This window comes from Ctenopharyngodon idella, chromosome 21, assembly GCF_019924925.1.
Source record: "Ctenopharyngodon idella isolate HZGC_01 chromosome 21, HZGC01, whole genome shotgun sequence".
Lineage (NCBI taxonomy): Eukaryota > Metazoa > Chordata > Actinopteri > Cypriniformes > Xenocyprididae > Ctenopharyngodon > Ctenopharyngodon idella.
Genome location: NC_067240.1, coordinates 25,722,131 through 25,742,226, shown reverse-complemented (window position 1 = coordinate 25,742,226; position 20,096 = coordinate 25,722,131). Strand labels below are relative to the sequence as shown.

General features: G+C 38.1%; 1 protein-coding gene and 1 long non-coding RNA gene across 2 annotated transcripts in view; one reads left to right on the top strand and one right to left on the bottom strand.

The window, feature by feature from the left end:
- Positions 1-20,096, top strand: part of LOC127504128 (uncharacterized) — a 366,868-nt gene that overhangs the window by 42,199 nt on the left and 304,573 nt on the right. The gene's annotated exons all lie outside the window — the stretch shown is intronic.
- LOC127504119 (glutaredoxin domain-containing cysteine-rich protein 2) lies at positions 3,976-16,214 on the bottom strand. The gene is made up of 3 exons (XM_051878563.1): positions 15,112-16,214; positions 7,958-8,167; positions 3,976-5,083 (listed from the first exon to the last, which is right to left on the bottom strand). The coding sequence occupies exons 1-3, from the start codon at positions 15,442-15,444 to the stop codon at positions 4,910-4,912; spliced, it is 717 nt and encodes a 238-aa protein (XP_051734523.1). The 5' UTR covers positions 15,445-16,214; the 3' UTR covers positions 3,976-4,909.

The following is a 20,096-nucleotide window of genomic DNA, read 5'->3' as shown; positions in this document are numbered from 1 at the left end:
TAAGAGTAAATAAAACTTGCTTAGACAAATCCAAATTAAACCCTGTGGCTCGTGACGACACACTGATGTTACCTCTAAAACACCACTGTGTCCAACTGCGTTCAGCATTCGCTTAGTGAGGTCTGATCGCGCTCTGACAACGGAAGTGATATCTCGCGCTTATACTTCAATGAGTGCGAGACATCACTTCCGTTGTCAGAGCGCGAGCGTTGTCAGAGCGTTGTCTGGTGTCTTAGGACATCAATGTGTCGTCACGAGCCACAGGGTTTAATTTGGATTTGTCTAAGCAAGTTTTATTTACTCTTATAAAAGAAGTTCCCATTGACACCCATTATACGGCTGACAGACGGCAACGGTTGGAGTTAAAAATCATCATTTGTGTTCTACTGAAGAAACAAAGTCACCTACATCTTGGATGCGCTGGGGGTAAGCAGATAAACATCAAATTTTCATTTTTGGGTGAACTATCCCTTTAATAGGTGACATTTTAGTTCACCATAAATGCTTGTGAGTATGTAATTCCACTTTTAGTACGCTAAATCCACTTTTACAAGGTGTTTGGATATACAGGTGCTGGTCATATAATTAGAATATCATCAAAAAGTTGATTTATTTCACTAATTCCATTCAAAAAGTGAAACTTGTATATTATATTCATTCATTACACACAGACTGATATATTTCAAATGTTTATTTCTTTTAATTTTGATGATTATAACTGACAACTAAGGAAAATCCCAAATTCAGTATCTCAGAAAATTAGAATATTACTTAAGACCAATACAAAGAAAGGATTTTTAGAAATCTTGGCCAACTGAAAAGTATGAACATGAAAAGTATGCGCATGTACAGCACTCAATACTTAGTTGGGGCTCCTTTTGCCTGAATTACTGCAGCAATGCGGCGTGGCATGGAGTCGATCAGTCTGTGGCACTGCTCAGGTGTTATAAGAGCCCAGTTTGCTCTGATAGTGGCCTTCAGCTCTTCTGCATTGTTGGGTCTGGCATATCGCATCTTCCTCTTCACAATACCCCATAGATTTTCTATGGGGTTAAGGTCAGGCGAGTTTGCTGGCCAATTAAGAACAGGGATACCATGGTCCTTAAACCAGGATCTGGTAGCTTTGGCACTGTGTGCAGGTGCCAAGTCCTGTTGGAAAATGAAATCTGCATCTCCATAAAGCTGGTCAGCAGCAGGAAGCATGAAGTGCTCTAAAACTTCCTGGTATACGGCTGCGTTGACCTTGGACCTCAGAAAACACAGTGGACCAACACCAGCAGATGACATGGCACCCCAAACCATCACTGACTGTGGAATCTTTACACTGGACCTCAAGCAACGTGGATTGTGAGCCTCTCCTCTCTTCCTACAGACTCTGGGACCCTGATTTCCAAAGGAAATGCAAAATTTACTTTCATCAGAGAACATAACTTTGGACCACTCAGCAGCAGTCCAGTCCTTTTTGTCTTTAGCCCAGGCAAGACGCTTCTGACGCTGTCTGTTGATCAAGAGTGGCTTGACACAAGGAATGCGACAGCTGAAACCCATGTCTTGCATACGTCTGTGCGTAGTGGTTCTTGAAGCACTGACTCCAGCTGCAGTCCACTCTTTGTGAATCTCCCCCACATTTTTGAATGGGTTTTGTTTCACAATCCTCTCCAGGGTGCGGTTATCCCTATTGCTTGTACACTTTTTTCTACCACATCTTTTCCTTCCCTTCGCCTCTCTATTAATGTGCTTGGACACAGAGCTCTGTGAACAGCCAGCCACTTTTGCAATGACCTTTTGTGTCTTGCCCTCCTTGTGCAAGGTGTCAATGGTCGTCTTTTGGACAACTGTCAAGTCAGCAGTCTTCCCCATGATTGTGTAGCCTACAGAACTAGACTGAGAGACCATTTAAAGACCTTTGCAGGTGTTTTGAGTTAATTAACTGATTAGAGTGTGGCACCAGGTGTCTTCAATATTGAACCTTTTCACAATATTCTAATTTTCTGAGATACTGAATTTGGGATTTTGCTTAGTTGCAGTTATAATCATCAAAATTAAAAGAAATAAACATTTGAAATATATCAGTCTGTGTGTAATGAATGAATATAATATACAAGTTTCACTTTTTGAATGGAATTAGTGAAATGAATCAACTTTTTGATGATATTCTAATTATATGACCAGCACCTGTAAATGTGTGTTGGCAATGTGTGAACACAACCACCCTACAATGATAAAAATCCACCCACTCCTTTTTTTTAAATCGCCAATAAACCAAAGCAGTCTCATTAGACAAGCCGTTTTGATTCTCTGAGGACGCCACATTACTCATGCCCCGCCCACGACCACTGACTGACAGTCCTGCATTACCATAGTTTCCGCCCTCAGCGAGCTGTCCGCTGTCCGCCATTTTCTCCGCGCTCGAGCAGCTGTAAGTAATTGAGATGTTTTGTTGTTGGATGTGAACATAACAGTCTTCATTTACTGACATCTGAGCCGCTGAACGCAGTGGATTAGTTTTATTTTTGAAGGGAATACGCCACAGATCTAATATACACATACGATTTCTGTAACGTTGCCTGCTATTTACATTCACAGACATAACTGACTGTGTTTATGTGAACTGTGTGTGTTTTTGACAGAACCTTGTGTGTATTTGAGTTTAAAACAAAACAAAAAATGTGAAAGAGAAGTTACTCACGAGACTTGACGCCTGACAGCCAGCTGTCTGTGTGTGTGTGCTTCAGATATGTGCACTCAGAAAACGATCCATTAACAGTTTTAAAACGCGTGGAAATAATAAACGTTAATGATTAAAGAAAAACTATGCTATCCGTGAGAGTGAGCAGATCCAAGCAGATGTCTTGTTTGTATTTGGGAGAGAATCCGATTGAGGCAGGAACTGTGAGAGGGGGTGGGGGCACAGCAGCTCATTTGCATTTAAAGGCACATGCACGAAAACAGCCCTGTTCTTGACTGTAGTCAGAAATGGGTATTTACAACATGGATTTATAAATGATCTGTGAGGTATTTTAAGCTGAAACTTCACAGACACATTCTGGGGACACCTGAGACTTAAATTACATCTTGTAAAAATAGGCATAATAGGTGACCTTTAATGTCATTTCTATTAAAACGTGTATGTCATGAATTTAAATATATTTGTAATTACACAATTGTAATGATTATGTTCCAATTTAGTACATGTATGTAAAATATATTAACTGTAAATGTAATATCAGATAACAAACTATAATCAAGTAGGCTACTTGACATGCGCTTTACAACAACACAATGTCGGAATGACTGACAGGTAGGGAACTGTAGTTTTGCTTCTCTGCTGCCCCAATACAGTAGCCAGATAATTTAGGCCAATTATGAATACCTTTGTCAACCCAAAATATTACAATTTGTTGGCCAGACATTTCATTTGGATGTACCAGTTTTTGGCACATACTGTAGCATTAGTTCTTGGACATGTAGTACATGGGTAAAAATTATGGATGGGACTAATGAATTTATTATAACATAGAGAACCTTAGTGGGATCCTTGCCCCCTATCCCTTTATGAAGGCATAATCTGAAAAATACATATTTTTTGTCATGACTTTTTGATTGAAAGAGCATTAACATAGCAAATTCACATAGCAAATGCAAAATAATTTTACCATAGACTCAAAATTTACAAGCAACTTGCATGTCACCCATTTTGCAACAGTAGAAGTAGCATTCAAGCATGCAAGCTCCTATAGTTTTATTCAGTGATGTGAAATCTGCCAATATCTGCGTTGTTATTAGAATTGAAGACTAGAACCTTTAATGATTAGGGCTTTATGCTGTGCAGTATGAAAACTCTCTGAAAAACAAAAACTCAAAGCTTTAAGAACTATTTCAGATTTCCTAAATAGCAATAAGGCAACAATAATGGCCCTTGAGTCATGTACATTTTTGTAAGTTCAGTTCATTTTAATTTGCATACCAGGGGATCTGACAAACAACAGTAAAACTAGTCTTTAGGAGTTACTGAAATAATATTTCATGTATTAATGCATGACAAGTCACAGATATGCATAGTTAGGCACTACTTACTGTCAAAAAAAATTCAATGTTGATCTTTATACAACAGCTAGGCTTTTAAGACAACAATAATAACTACAGTGTGAACAATAATTAGATTTTAAAGCAAAATCGTTAACCCAACAATCCTGATCTGCATGTGGTCATGACTCTTCCAGTTATGTTTCTGCTGTTACAATATGTTACAAAACATTTGTAACATATATGTATTTTTGGATGATTCTTCAATAAGGAGAACTTTTGATAATGACACTGTTTGATCATGATGTGATATTTTAAAATGATATTTCTATTTCAAAATGTCACTCCGCTGTATGGCTTTCATTTCCATCAAAATTTCTATTTTTATTTTATTAGAATTTCTTTTTTATGATCTTTTTTTTTTTTTTTTTTTTAATCTACTTAGGGGACAGAAAAGGTCCACTTATTAAAGAATCAGCCTTTTGTCAAAAAATAGTTATATTTATTAGTCACAAAGGCCATAAACAACACTTCAAATGTGCTTTACGTGTATTTGAGCCACAGTTGTAGTTTAATTAGTCCATATTCAGAAAAAATTCATGTCTCACATATAGTGCAATGTACAATATCTGTCATAAAGTAATGAACACCCTTTATTCCTCTCTTGTTACTTTCCTGTCTTTGAGATTCCAGTTCCTTCCTGATTTCATATCAACCACTAAGTGGGTGTCTGGTGAATCTGTAATAACTCTCATTGCAGTTCTTTCCAGCAGCTCATTCCGCCCTCAAGCCCCTATATTTACGTACTAATCCAAAATGCACTTTCGTTCACACCTCAAAGGGTCTGATCTCCATCCGACACAGCTTGGCATCAGTAGATGTGTTAGTGTGTGCAGGACTGGCACCGCTCTAGGCCGTGGGGGTTGCACGCTGGACAGCGCAGCTCTCTGATTGACTCATTGAAGCGGTTGGCCAGCATAGACAGTTTGCTTCCGTGACAGAGGGAGCACGGCGCACATCCTGAACCTCCACACTGTTCACATGAGCCTGCCTCCTGCTGCACAAACAAAACAAGTAAACAAACTGCAAACAAGCATGGTGCACAAGCAAGCAAAATGATAAAGCCAAGTGCACACTATACTACAAGCTTGCAGCTTGTTGCCCTTTCATGTTTTAAAGGTATAGTTCACACAAATATATGTATATTCTGTAGATCATTTTCTCATGTGTATGTAATACCTTCTTCTGCAGAACGCAAAAGAAAATAACCCTGGAGCCCACAACATATCACGGTCCCATGAGTTAATATGTCACGGCCACAACAAAACTAAGTCACCGTACATTTTAAATCAGTATGTTTTAATAATATTTTGCAGGCTATAAAGAAGGACACTTATTTTGATATGTTGATGTGTAGAACATAACAAATGTTTAAACTGAGACATTTTACACTTTTATCCACTAAATGAGCTCATTTCAAATTTGATGCCTGCTACAGGTATCAAAAAAGTTGGCACAGGGGCAACAAATGGCTGAAAAAGCAAGAAATTTTGAAAAGATTCAGCTGGGACAACATCTAGCAACTAATTAAGTTAATTGATATCAGGTCTGTAACGATTAGCTATAAAAGGGATGTCTTAGAGAGGCAGAGTCTCTCAGAAGTAAAGATGGGCAATCTGTGAAAGAGTGCATAAAAAGATTGTGGAATACTTTAAAAACAATGTTCCTCAATGTCAAATTGCAAAGGCGTTTGCAAATCTTATCATCAACAGTGCATAACATCATCAAAAGATGCAGTGAAACTAGAGAAATCTCTGTGCCTAAGGGACAAGGCTGAAGACCTTTATTGGATGCCTGTGGTCTTCGGGCCTTCAGACGACACTGCATCACTCATTGGCATGATTGTGTCAATTACATTTCTAAATGGGCCCAGGAATACTTCCAGAAACCACTGTCTGTAAACACAATCCGCCGTGCCATCTGCAGATGCCAACTAAAGCTCTATCATGCAAAAAGGAAGCCATATGTGAACATGGTCCAGAAGCACCGTTGTGTCCTGTGGGCCAAGGCTCATTTAAAATGGACTGTTTCAAAGTGGAAAAGTGTTCTATGGTCAGACCAGTCCAAATTTAACATTCTTGTTGGAAATCACGGACGCTGTGTCCTCCGGGCTAAAGAGGAAACCTATATCAGACACGAATGGGACCAAATTCCAACACCAAAACTCCAGAAACTCATAACCTCGATGCCCAGATGTCTTCAAACTGTTTTGAAAAGGAGATGCTACACCATGGTAAACATGCCCCCGTCTCAACTATTTTGTAGCAGGCATCAAATTTGAAATGAGCTCATTTTGTGCATAAAATTGTAAAATTTCTCAGTTTAAACATTTGTTATGTTATCTATGTTCTATTGTGAATAAAATATTGGCTCATGTGATTTGAAAGTCTTTTAGTTGTCATTTTATTCAAATTTAAAAAACGTCCCAACATTTCCGGAATTCGGGTTGTATATTCTGTAGATCATTTTCTCATGTGTATGTAAAACCTTCTTCTGCAGAACGCAAAAGAAAATAACCCTGGGGCCCATGACATATCGCGTTCCCACGAGTTAATATGCTGTGGCCACAACAAAACTAAGTTACTGTACATTTTAAATCATTATGTTTTAATAATATTTAGCAGGCTATAAAGAATAACACTTATTTTGATGCATTGACAGTATTAAAGCACATACTTGATTATAATTGTAACTGTAGTGTGTTTTTTGATATTACATTTGAAGTAATATTTATATGTAATAAATTGCAACTTAATCATTACAAATGTGTAAATACAAAGTTTAAGTAGAAATAACATTAAAGTATATTTTAGTTTACCATAAATGATTGTCAATACATTCAATTGTACACTTTAACCATATTTCAAAGACCTTATAAGTAAATATAATACTTCATTTAAAGATGTACTTACTAAAAAGTGCTCAAAAAAGCACTCTTAAGTTCAACTGCACTGCATTTAATACAATTTTAACTATAACATTTTCATTTAATTGAAATTAACATGCAATTAAGTATCTGAAAACATTACATTCAGTTCGCACTTAATTATATTATTTTAGAGAATCTTTTGGTCTTATTATAGCTAACTGAATAATAGAAACATTTGAAGGTAACTCTATCACCCCCGTGGAGTACTAAGGTTTATTACCACTTGTTTCTGGTCCTGATGTACATATTTTACATGCTGTGGATGTAACTTGTGTTTTAGTATTATACTACATTTTGATAGACAGAACAGAAAGATTGAGTACAGTGAAAGATTTATGAAAGTGAAATGTACAAGGATTCATGTCATGGTTCATTGTTTTCAATGGTGTTTCAGAAAAAGAGTCATTATTCATGACGAATTGTTTCAGCAGCAGATAACATTCTGCAAATGTCTTAATCATTGCTTTGTGAATGTGAATGTTATGAGATATAAAAGTACAATGCAACTTTGAGCAACTACAAAAATATACCACAGCCACTGTTACAAACTACAGATCAATGAACAAAGTGTTAAAACCAGTGTTATTGTTTTTCATACAATGGTCTATGGGACAGTCAAAAACATGTTGCTATCATAATGTTTTCATACCGAATCAAAAGAGCATGTCCCCAAGTCATGGTATTGTCTGACAAATGATGAACAGATTTTTTGTTTTAATCTAATCACTTAAAGTTATAGAATATCTCTCCTCAATATGCAGAATGACTTGAGATATCATTCATGTCCGTATCGGGACGAGTTACATGTCAAAGTTTAATAGCTAGGGCTAGTGCTTTGTCCAAATCTCTAACCATAATTATAAGCAACCATGGCATGGTACAGAGGTAAATTGCATTGAATCAAGAGTATTTACAGTCTACAGAACTTCAGACTGTGGATACCTTTTGTTCAGTCATTACGTCTGGTTCCTCTGCGTGGGAACGTGTTGTTCTATGTCTTCCTTTGCTCCGGGACTCCCGTCCTGGTGAACTTTCTTTTCTGTCCTGACTGCGATGAGGACTCCTTCTAGACTCTCCCCTTCTGTGAGGAGCTCGAATAATCTTCAGGTTGCTAGTGTAGATAATAATCTTTCCAAAATCTAATACGGGTCCCTGTAAAAACAAACCCAGAATCACTAGCTTCCAAAAAGTACCATAGTACTACAATAGTTTTTTGAATATGCTCCATACTATTATATTCTTTGAAATGACTTTCAATAACATGGTACTTGAATATAATAATCATTCAGTACCAAACTACCATGGTATTAACATCTGATACTCTGACAGTAACCCCTCAGTACTTTTTTCATAGGATATAGTTCATAAATCTCATATGGTTCAAATTATAGTGTTTATTACTATGTAATTACAAAGTAAGTAATGCTTAATACTAATGCAACTTACTATATTATTTTGTGTATCTACTTTTAAAAACAATGTTCGGTTACACTTTATAATTATAATTATAATTAATTATACATTTAAGTAATGAGTAATATTAATTAACTACATGTACTTACTATATGGTTATGGTTTGGATTAGGTTTGTTGTAGGGTTAGCTACATGTAAATATGCATAATTTATAGTTATTACTGTAGTAACTACATGTAACATGTGTAACAAACACACTGTAAAATAAAGTGTTACCCAATGTTCTTGTCACTGATTGATTTAGAAAAAAATTATAACTTAATGAAATTGTCTTAATAACTTGACAACTTGTTATAGGGCAATGGATTTCAAGTACCTACTGGATAAGGCAAGCAAATGTTGAAATTAAGAGTTATTTTTAAAACTTGTTAATGTTTAATGAGGTGTTTGACATTTGAAAGTGTTTCTGTGGTTGTATTGTGCTGAAGATTAGAGCTTGTAGTATGGTTGTAGGTGGCCACACGAAGGTAGACTATATTGTATGTTGCTCTATAAGCAATGACTAGGGTAATAGCAGTGGCAAGTAATATCTTACTCTGTAGAGTAATATCTTGCACTGCTGTTAATTTGAACTAAAATAGATAAGATCAATTGGTTCCAGTCCCACCACTAAGGGAATTACCAAAACTAAAAAGAGAAGCAAAACAGGAACTAAAGGAAATAGAACAGGATATCAAAAAAAAGAGTACACATAAAAGAACATAAACTTGACAAAAAGACAGTCATGAGGGTCTGCAGGGGACCTCTTATATAATAAATGATACAATTTCCTGTTTTGTGGTCTCCTCACACTGACCACACATAATCAATTTGGTAACAGCACCAAATATTGGTCTGAAGTAATAAGCAAGTTAATCATATTACAGTGATTGGATTTGTGATTTTTCAGCCATTTTAACTAAAATAATCTAAAACATCTTTAATTACTTATTGTTGCAGTATTTCTGAAGCTCCCAGCCATGCTTGCATGTCTCATTGTTACTTTTTGTGCTTGGCCTCAATAATTGCTGCTTGCAGCTATATTTTACTCTGGATCTACTTAACTTTAATGGACTTTTTAAAGTCAAGTCAAGAGAAAGAGGAAACCACTGGGAAAGCGATGGGGGAAAGGATTAGGACATGATGCAGGCCAGACTGAAACCTGCATCCCCATAAGGCAACTGCCCTTTATGCGTCATGAGCCTGTGCACTACCCACTGTACCATGGCTGGTTTTTAAAATTGTGAGCCATTGATAAATTGGATTAGATTACATGTCGAGGATCAGGGATCTTGTGATAAAAAATATGATAAAGATCCTGTCAGTTTTTTTTCTTTCTTTTTTTTGACGTTGATATGCAAGGGAAGATCTTTAGCAGTTTAGTCTTTCAACAACATGTCACAGGTGACATTTTAATGAAAATTTAAGCTTTATAGAACTATGCAAAAAAGCAAATTAGCTTTCAATCTTACTTAAGGATCCACATTGTTTAAGTTTGTTCAGTCGATATATTTGAATGATGTTCTTTTCTTTTTCATATTTGAGGCAGAGAAACAAAACAGTTCACAATGGTTCAAAGCTGAGAATATCCTTGCGAATGGGATGTAATTGCATCTCTATGTTTAGAAGCTGTGTTGGAGTGTGGGTCTATTATTAGATCTGGGAACTATGAATTAGTAGCGGTGTGGCATAAAAACTGACTAGTAGGAAATGTTTTACTGCATTCGTGTGCCAAAATCAAACTAACTAAACATAATGAGGAGGACAATAAGGAACCCTTACAAAAAACACATTGTGTTTCGCCTACAACAATTGACTTTTTGCTAAACTTAGCCCAACTTAGTTACTGTTGCAAGATTTAAAGAATGTCCCGAATGAAATGATGATTACTGTGAACAGGGAAATTTTCATTCTTATGCGCTCATAAAGTGGGGGAAAATGTAATAGATAATATTATTGGGCTGGAATGATGTTGAAAGCAAAGCATTTATCAATTTTAAAGAAACCGTTAAATTACGCAGTAAAATGATTAAAAGCAGCAAATCAGCAACACTTATCACAGTGAATTGTAAAGAGAAAGGCCTAATTTGAAAGCAATGATAACATTAGTTCCCTATCAGTCAGTCACATTCAACGTTACGTCAGAACTGAACTGATGAATTGGGATCTCATCTGAGAGCCCAGTCACCTTCGAGTGTAAACAGAACAAGCCAATGGACATTGGCGAGCGCGATTTGCATTGTGAACCATGCCCCGCGAAGCAGATACATAAGGAAGTGTGGCATACTTGCTCATTTAAAGGGATAGTTCACCCAAAAATAAAAATTATCCCTTCATTTATTCACCCTCAAACCATCCTAGATGTATATGTCTTTCTTCTTTCAGCCAAACACAATCAGAGTTATATTAAAAATGATCCTGGCTCTTCCAAGCTATATAATGGGAGTAAACGGTACCATTTTTTAAGCTCAAATAAGTGCATCCATCCATCATAAAAGTAATCCATACGGCTCCAGAGGGTTAATAAAGGCCTTCTGAAGCAAAGCTATGCATTTTTGTAAGAAAAATATTCATATTTTTAACTTATTATTATAATTATATATTATATATTATAATTAATTATAATTATATAAATTATAATAACTGGCTTCCGGTAATGATCGTAATGATCGTCGAAGAGTAACCTCTAAACCGACGCAAGATGTATTGATGAATGCGGAAGCGCAGAGGTTAGATCAAATCAAAACACTGTTCACGAATAAGAAGTCTAAAATGAGAATTTTTTAAGAGAAATGTCAGAGGAGCTTAAATTTGTTGCCCAGCCCTATTTGTTTGATCCGCCAGGAGCGTCTACTCTCACCTAAGCTTACGCTATGCCTATGTCCCACATCATACACTAGAACTCGACTCTCTTGTGAACAGCTCGTGAATGGCTCGTAAACAGAAGCTAGTTATTACAGTTTATAAAGTTATAATTATGGATATTTTTATTACAAAAACGCATCGCTTCGCTTCAGAAAGCTTTTCGCTTCTGAACCATGTCTTTCAGTGATTCTGCTTTGCAATCGTCTATGAGAGTTCTGACCCAGGGTTGATGCAGGAACTGCGCACAGCGAAGGACCTCACCCTACATGTGACGAAAGTGACTGCGCAGTCCCTTTGGCAGACGTCCACACTTCTGTTCCAGGAACGCCGTCTCTGGCTGAACCTGGCAGATATGAGGGAGACCGACAAATAACATTTTCCGTCTGCTCATCACCGAGGGTGACGTCCACCTCCGTTCCTGCATGGCCACAGCAGCAGCCTCCACCTAGGCTGCAGCGTGGAGCTGGTCGCAGGAAGGCGGCGCAGTCCGTCCCAGCCCCTACTTGGCCTTCCAAGCATCAGGCAAAGTGGTGTACCTGTACCGGGCGACTCAGAAATGGAGGAAGCAGCTTTTTGCGATATGGAGGAAGGCCAGGTAGAGAATCTTTTGTTGAGTCAAATTTCTGTTCCACCACTGGCTTCACGGCCAGCTATACCCAATTATCAGTAAAAGAGCGGTTTCCTCTATCTCTGGGTCCCAAGAGGGTGCGGATGGCAGTGCCTTGCCACTCCTATCCCCCTCTTCTATCGCCAGCAGGCAGTCGTGTGCGGTTTGAGGATGCAATGCTTTCTCACGCATCCCCTGCCAACTCGTGGAGTCAGGTAAGTGTTGCACTGCACACTCTGTCCCCACTTCGTGACGCTGTGCCTTCCAGGTTGGGCCCCTGGACCACTGTGGGTACATCGGTAGTCCCTCTGACCCCACTTTTACAGCGCCTGGAAGCCTGGGTAGCGCTTCCCAGCCCGACTCAGTGGCTCATTCTGACTATCAGACTTGACTATGTGATTCAGTTCGCTCGGCGTTCAAGATTTTCCCTGTCCCCTCGCATCTTTATGAAGGTCATGGAGGCAGCCCTTGTTCCTCTGAGGGAGCACGGTGTTCACATGCTCAACTACTTTGACGACTGGCTCATCCTGTCCCACTCGCAAGAGCAGCTGTGTGAACACAGGGACGTGGTGCTCAGGCACCTCAGCCATCTGGGGCTTCGGGTCAACTGGGAAAAACAGCATTCCCAGTCAGGTCTGAACTGCCTGAATTCATTCAAGGGCAGGACAGTGGTTCAACTGAAAATATTTCAGAGGCTCCTGGGGTATATGGCAGCCACAGCTGCAATCACGCCGCTCGGGTTGCTTCGTATGAAACTGCTTCAGCACTGGCTACATGGCCAAGTCCCGAGATGGGCATGGCTATGCGGTACACACCAGGTGGCAATCACACCGGCCTGCCGCCAAACCCTCAGACCTTAGTCAGACCATGCTTTTCTATGGGCAGGAGTTCTCCTAGAACAAGTGTCCAGGCATGTTATTGTCTCAACAGATGCCTTCACCACTGGCTGGGGTGCTATGTGCAATGGGTATGCTGCCTTGGGCTCCTGATCAGGACCTCGACTGCAGTAGCACATCAGTTGCCTAGAGTTGCTAGCAGTACAGCTTAGCCCTGCGCTGCTTCAGATCGCTGCTAGAGGTCAAGCATGTGCTGTTACGGATGGACAACACTGCGGCTGTTGCATACATCAACCATCAGAGTGGTCTATGCTCCCATCACATGTCACAACTCGCCCACCATCTCCTCCTCTGGATTCCTGCAAGAAGGGCTGGAGCGAAGGCTGTCTACCTCCATCCTGCACGCAGAGCTTCAGGACCTCAGACCAGCTCTTTGTCTGCTATGGAGACCAGCAGAATGAAAAGGCTGTCTCCAAGCAGAGGTTGGCTCACTGGATTGTGTCTTTCCCTTGGCAGAGCTTCTCTGCCGTCTCTGCGCAGTACTGACACCCTAGGTAGGCTGGATCTACAACCCGAATTCCGGAAGAGTTGGGACATTTTTTAAATTTGAATAAAATGAAAACTAATAGACTTTCAAATCACATGAGCCAATATTTTATTCACAATAGAACATAGATAACATAACAAATGTTTAAATTGAAAAATTTTACAATTTTATGCACAAAATGAGCTCATTTCAAATTTGATGCCTGCTACAGGTCTCAAAATAGTTGGGACGGGGGCATGTTTACCATGGTGTAGCATCTCCTCTTCTTCTCAAAACAGTTTGAAGACGTCTGGGCATTGAGGTTATGAGTTTCTGGAGTTTTGGTGTTGTAATTTGTTCCCATTCTTGCCTGATATAGCTTTCCAGCTGCTGAAGAGTTTGTGGTCGTCTTTCGTTTAATGATGTGCCAAATGTTCTTTATACTGTAGGTGAAAGATCTGGACTGCAGGCAGGCCAATTCAGCACCCGGACTCTTCTACGACAAAGCCATGCTGTTGTAATAGCTGGTTTTGCATTGTCCTGCTGAAATACACAAGGCCTTCTCTGAAATAGAAGTCATCTGGAGGGGAGCATATGTTAGCATCTGCAGATGGCATGGTGGATTGTGTTTACCGACAGTGGTTTCTGGAAGTATTCCTGGGCCCATTTAGTAATGTCATTGTAATAGTAATTGTCATTGACATTTTCAAAATGTCTTGCTTTTTCAGCTATTTGTTGCACCCGTGCCAACTTTTTTGAGACTTGTAGCAGGCATCAAATTTGAAATGAGCTCATTTAGTGGATAAAAGTGTAAAATTTCTCTGTTTAAACATTTGTTATCTATGTTCTATTGTGAATAAAATATTGGTTCATGTGATTTGAAAGTCTTTTAGTTTTCATTTTATTCAAATTTAAAAAACGCCCCAACTTTTCCGGAATTCGGGTTGTACCACAGAGACCTTCCATATGTTGCACTGCCCTAACGGCCAGTCCATTACCTCCCTGCGGGCAGAATGTGGTCTCCGTAGTGTCTCTTTCTGTTTGGAATAGGCATGCTTTCCCAGTGTTATCCAAAGAGTCTCACTATGTGGGTAATAAGGAGCAGCAGTGATCGACTTTCTCCGCGTAAAGCCTTGTCCCTTCTTCCACCCCGGCAGGTGCAGGGGGTCAGGCAGCTTGCGTGGTGCACTGGAAGGGATAGCGATTGTGCTGTTTTGGTAGGTGAAAACGATTCTCTTTGTGAGCTTTGGTTATAGGAGGCTGAAATGCAACTTTACACACAACACCAGAGACACCAGTAGCTTCAAATACCTGTTTGCTGCTCAACAGTGGCTTTTTTATAACTGCCCTTTTAATACAATTAAGTTGTTTTTTTTGTTTGTTTTTTTGACAGAAACTTTCCTTAACAAGGAGTTCTCTTGTGCTGTAAATTACTCACAAATCTTATGATAGTTCGATAATCTCCATTCAATTTTCATTGAAACTAAAAACTAAAATCTCATTGTTTATTGTATTGAAATCCTATGGTATGTCACTTGTATATGTGTGTGTGTGTGTGTGTATATATATATATATACACACACACACACACACACACATGCACAAACACACTGTTTAAGGTATATATACACACTGAAGGTTTTCAAGAATTTAATTCTTATGTTGTTGTTTTTTTCTTTACTATGATATCAGGACAGTATCTTTCTGACATTTTTTACTACTATTACTATAGTAAGTACATGCACCATGTGTAACTATGTCATTTTAAAATAAAGTAAAAAGAAATGTAGTTTTTAGTGCAGGGCTTACTTTATTATCTTGTGGAAGATCTCCACATGCCAGGGAATTGCATCCTGTCACTCCTCGATAGACATTTATCCTCTGGGCAATCAGACCTGTCGGAGGGAAGAAACTCTGGTCCTGCATGTCTTCTAAGCCACACAGATGTCCCATCTCCATCTTGTTGTGGATGAAGCTGTGAGGGTACTGCTCCTCTGGACTATCCAGCTCTTGTCCATCTTCATACACATGCTTCAGGACCCGGCCGCTGTATGACGAGGCCAGCTTGAACCTCACCTTTTTGGGCTTGCCCTCAATCAAGGTGCCTGGTTGCCCATGGAGCTCCTCCATAGTCCCTCTCATATGAAATTCCCAATGGTCTTGTAAAGAACAGGAGGAAGAACTGTGGAAGATAAGTATTGAGGAAAGACTGGAGCAGTCCAGCTGCTTTCCATAGTCCTGATGAATTATTGAGCAGGGGATCTTGTGCACAACAGGAGAGCTGGAAATTGAGACCTAATGGTTTCATCAAATAATGATGGTTAAAGGAGAGTAGTGGATGTGTCTGTTGATTATTCATCACCTATAATGAATGTCAGTATGCATTTCAAATGAAACCTCTACTAGTACAAATGTTGAGTGTAATACCTTTAGTATTTTTTTTCATCAGTATAAAGATTTAAACCTAAAGGTATTAAAAATATATGAAATCCTCTACACTCATATTAAGTTAAAGTTAATTAAAGTTGTTGTTTTTTAAAAAAAAAATGCTGTATGTTGGAGGGCAAGACATACACAGACAAAACAGAAATCACCTTAAAAAAAAATAAAAAAATAAATAAATAAAATAAAATGACTTACTGCACCCTGCACTGTGTAGTATATTTTCGACTTTGGTTTTGTTAATTACAGTCTTGTTGTATTTAGAATTAATTTACTTTGTTCAGTTTTGTTACTGTCACCCTAATTGAGTTTGGTAACACTTTAGTTTAGGGTCCAATTCTCACTATTAACTAGTTGCTTATTAGCATGCATATTACTAGGATATTGGCTATTTATTATTACTTATTAAGCACATATTAATGCCTTATTCTGCATGACCATATTCTACATCCCTTAATCCGACCCGTTACATGACCCCCTTTTTTTTTTTTTTTTTTTGCATGATGCTGCATCAATCTAAAATTACTGCCAGAGAAAAAAAAAAATAATAATAATAATAATAAAATGGTGTTGGAGTTAATGGTGTTGGAATAAATGGTGTTGGAATTAATAAAATGGTTAATTTACTATTAATTTACTATCACTTTTCATCAGTTGAATGCATCCTTACTGAAGAAAACTATTAATTATTTTATTTTTAAACTTTTGAATGGTAGTGTATCACAGTTTCCACAAAAATATATTATGCCGCAAAATCAACATTAATAATAATCAGAAATGTTTCTTGAGCACCAAATCAGCATAGAATGATTTCGGAAGGATCATACTGTATTTTTGATCAAATAAATGCAGCCTTGGTGAGAATAAGAGACTTCTCTCAAAAATTATGTTCAATGTTTCAGTCTGGAAATTCTGTAGTGGTGCAAATATCCCTTAACCTTTAATATGAAGACAGTAGAAGAAAAGAGCAGTACACGCTAAGACTCAAAAACAAACCAGCAAAGTTATACAATGTTGAATGTCTTTGGAATTTGAATTAGTTTACAACATCTCAACAGATTAGTCACATTCCTACACATTTTGATGGTATTGTTTTTAATAATAATATGCTATTTGCATCTTTTATATTTTTTTATGGGCAGCTTGCAGTGTGTAAAACAGCAGAAATCCCTGAGATCAGCCAGTAGGGAGCCATTTTACAGAGACAGAATCTAACAAATGGCTGACATTAACCCTTGTGCATTCTAACATCCATCTTGCAATTATCTCCCTAGTTGACTGTTATTGCATTCTAACCGACTGCTAAGATGGTTTGCCTCTTTTTCCTTCCTACATTCATATCTGCTATTACTATGAAATCATTCAAGTGAGAAATTGTTTTGTGTGCCTCTCAGTAAAAGACTCATTGAAGATGTCAAGTCTCCAACTAGGCTGTACTAAATGATTATTAATCTGCATGCGTGCTTATTTTCAGCTGTCACCGGAGAATGTATTTTTCTGCGGGGTACCTCCATTGGGACATCATTTTTCTGAGTGCTTTAGATGTTGTCTTAATGATACCTCTGATGATATGTCATCAGTTCCTTATTTTCCAGATGGTCATAAAAGCGCATGCCGCAGGGTAAAAATATGTGATGGTGTAACCTTTCATCTGAGGAAAAGAGTTAATTATTTTCTATGCAGGCTAGAGTATCTGATATTGATGGAGTGCCATGCAGTGTTTGTTTATAATGGGCTCTATGAATTTAAAGTGTGTGTGAGCTCTCAATAATCTTTTTATCTAGAATCGTTTAATGAAAACTACAGTGACTCCAATTATTTCAACATTTAAATCACACTTAAAAATGTCTAAATGTCATTACATTTAGATACACAATATCAAACCAAGTGACATATGCAAACAAATGCTGCTTGAGCTTTTCTCAGAACTACTTTTCTGAGCCATTTTGCAATGATCTTTATGCAACTGGTATGGCAGTGACAGGAACCACAGAAGTAGTTCATCACATTATATTGTCATTATTCAGCTCAAGTCAGTTCAGTATGGAGGTTTGTTTCCACCACAGAATTTAAAATAATAATAATAAAAAAGGTAAATTTATTTCTCGTAATTGCACAATTCTGACTTTTTTTCTCAGATTTTCTCCCAAATGATTTGTTTGAAGCCAAATGTTTTAAATATTAGTTTCCCTGTGCTACAAAACAATGTTCTTAAACTATTTTCTTAGGGTAATATGATAATAATACACATAGTTTGCTTTCTCATAATTCAGTAATTCATGTTTGGCCCAAACTTTGGGGATCCTGCCAGAAATTAGAATGACCGTATTATTCTGTTTTATGGGCTGATGCATTACGCATCACGGGTGATTTGTTTGAAGCTGACATTTGTGCACTTGCACCATCAAACAAACCAGAGACGGCTCTTAACTCACTAACTCGCTGCTCTGCCTGCAGTGATGAGGAAGGTGAAGCAGCTGCAAGACATACAAAATATTCATGACTGTGTCACAGTATGTGTAAACAGAGATGCTACACTAAGATTCTGCACTGGTAATCATAGGGGAAGTGTTTCGAGAGAATGGAGATGGCTTACTTTGTTTCCATTTCAATTTGAATGATTCAAGGTTTCATTTCCATTAACGTGCATTAAATAACCTGTTATGTTGTTTGTTAATGATCTATTAATACAAGTTGTGAGAGTATTATAGAGTTCACATAAAAATAAAATTGGCATCATTTACTCAGCCTCATGTCATTCCAAACCTGTATGAATTTCTTTCTTTCTACTGTGAAACACAAAGATATTTTGAAGAATGTTGGTAACTAAAGAGTTTCGGTTCCCATTGACTTCCTTTTATGTAGAATATTTGTGTTAATCAGAATATAAATAAATCAAGTATAATCAATGTGAATATAGCTATTTAGGTGAACAAATTATTTTACTATTATAATCATTTGTGTGTCTGTGTAGAGGCCTGTAAGAGAATGAAATGTCCACATGTTGGGGCCTCTCGTTCTGCCATTAGAGAATATATGTAGGATGAGCGGGGGCCTCTAATATAAGCAGGTTGAGGCCTTGGTTCCACTTTTAAAACAGACTAGATTCGCAGCCAAAAATGGAAGAATTGATAAACACTGGTGGTGCAGAGTTTGAAAATGTATAAGATGTATTGACCCCACCTTGGGGGAGAGCTATAGGAAAACTGTATAAAAAGAGTGTGTGAGAACTGATCCAGCAATTACTTTGCAAAACGACTCGGCTTTATATCTCTGATAATAAAGTCTGTCTTCTGGCATCAACAGCCCAAGACTCTGAGAGTGATTTTTCAGAGGCGGAAGAAGCCACGACATAGAAAGAAAGAAAGAAAGAAGGAAAGAAAGATGCATACAGGTTTGGAACAACATGAGGGCTAGTAAATTATGTTGTAAGTTAGGGTGAACTATACCTCCTATTAGTGGGAATTTAATATTTTGTTCAGTTATAGCGGCACCAACAAACGCAATCCCACCACGTTTTTTATGTGTCCTCAGAGTGTGCCTATAAATAAATTTCAGATTTGGTGAAAATATATCATTTTGTTTAGGAGTTATAGACATGTATATGTATGAGTACATAAAAAATGACCCATGAATGACTTTGATTGCATTTTTGCCATTTACTATGAAAATTTTGGTATTTGGGCTTTAACGTATAGCCAATGACCTATGTTTTCTAATTTCCTATGGTGGTTTCGTCTCAATCGGACTAACGGGTATTCGCAAACGTTGTTTTAACGCTAACTAACAATGTTGCACAAACCATAAGGTGAAACCTAGCATGTTAGGTATCGTTGGACACGGCAAGGATTCATGAATCTAAGGAGATGTTCCCATGAAAATAACGCTACATCCACAAGAAGCCAGAGCTTTCCCTATCCGATCCTTTTTTCCCCTCAACTCAAGAAATATCTGCGTACACACGAAACCACTGAAACTGACTGAAAACGATGTAGTATACATGCCAGATCAGTATGTGGTGCTGTAATTCTGCCACAGGGATACACTAAAAACGAAGAATAAGACTTGAGAATAAACCTTGCACGCTGTATACAAACTTTAGTAAAGCTTAGTAATAAAGCTCTATTTTAGTAAAGCTAATAGGCTCAGTAGCTTCTGCGGTACGAACACAAGCATGTAGTCGGCTATTGTTGTTGTTGTTGCTGTTATGTGCTGTTAGTGGTGCCTGACTAGGGTCGAGACGTGGGGGGATGACATCATCATTTCACAAAATATATGGATTGGCTGTACACACGAAAATGGGCACCGTTTTCAGATTTATCCACTCTGGGACCTGGTTTCAAAAAATAGCG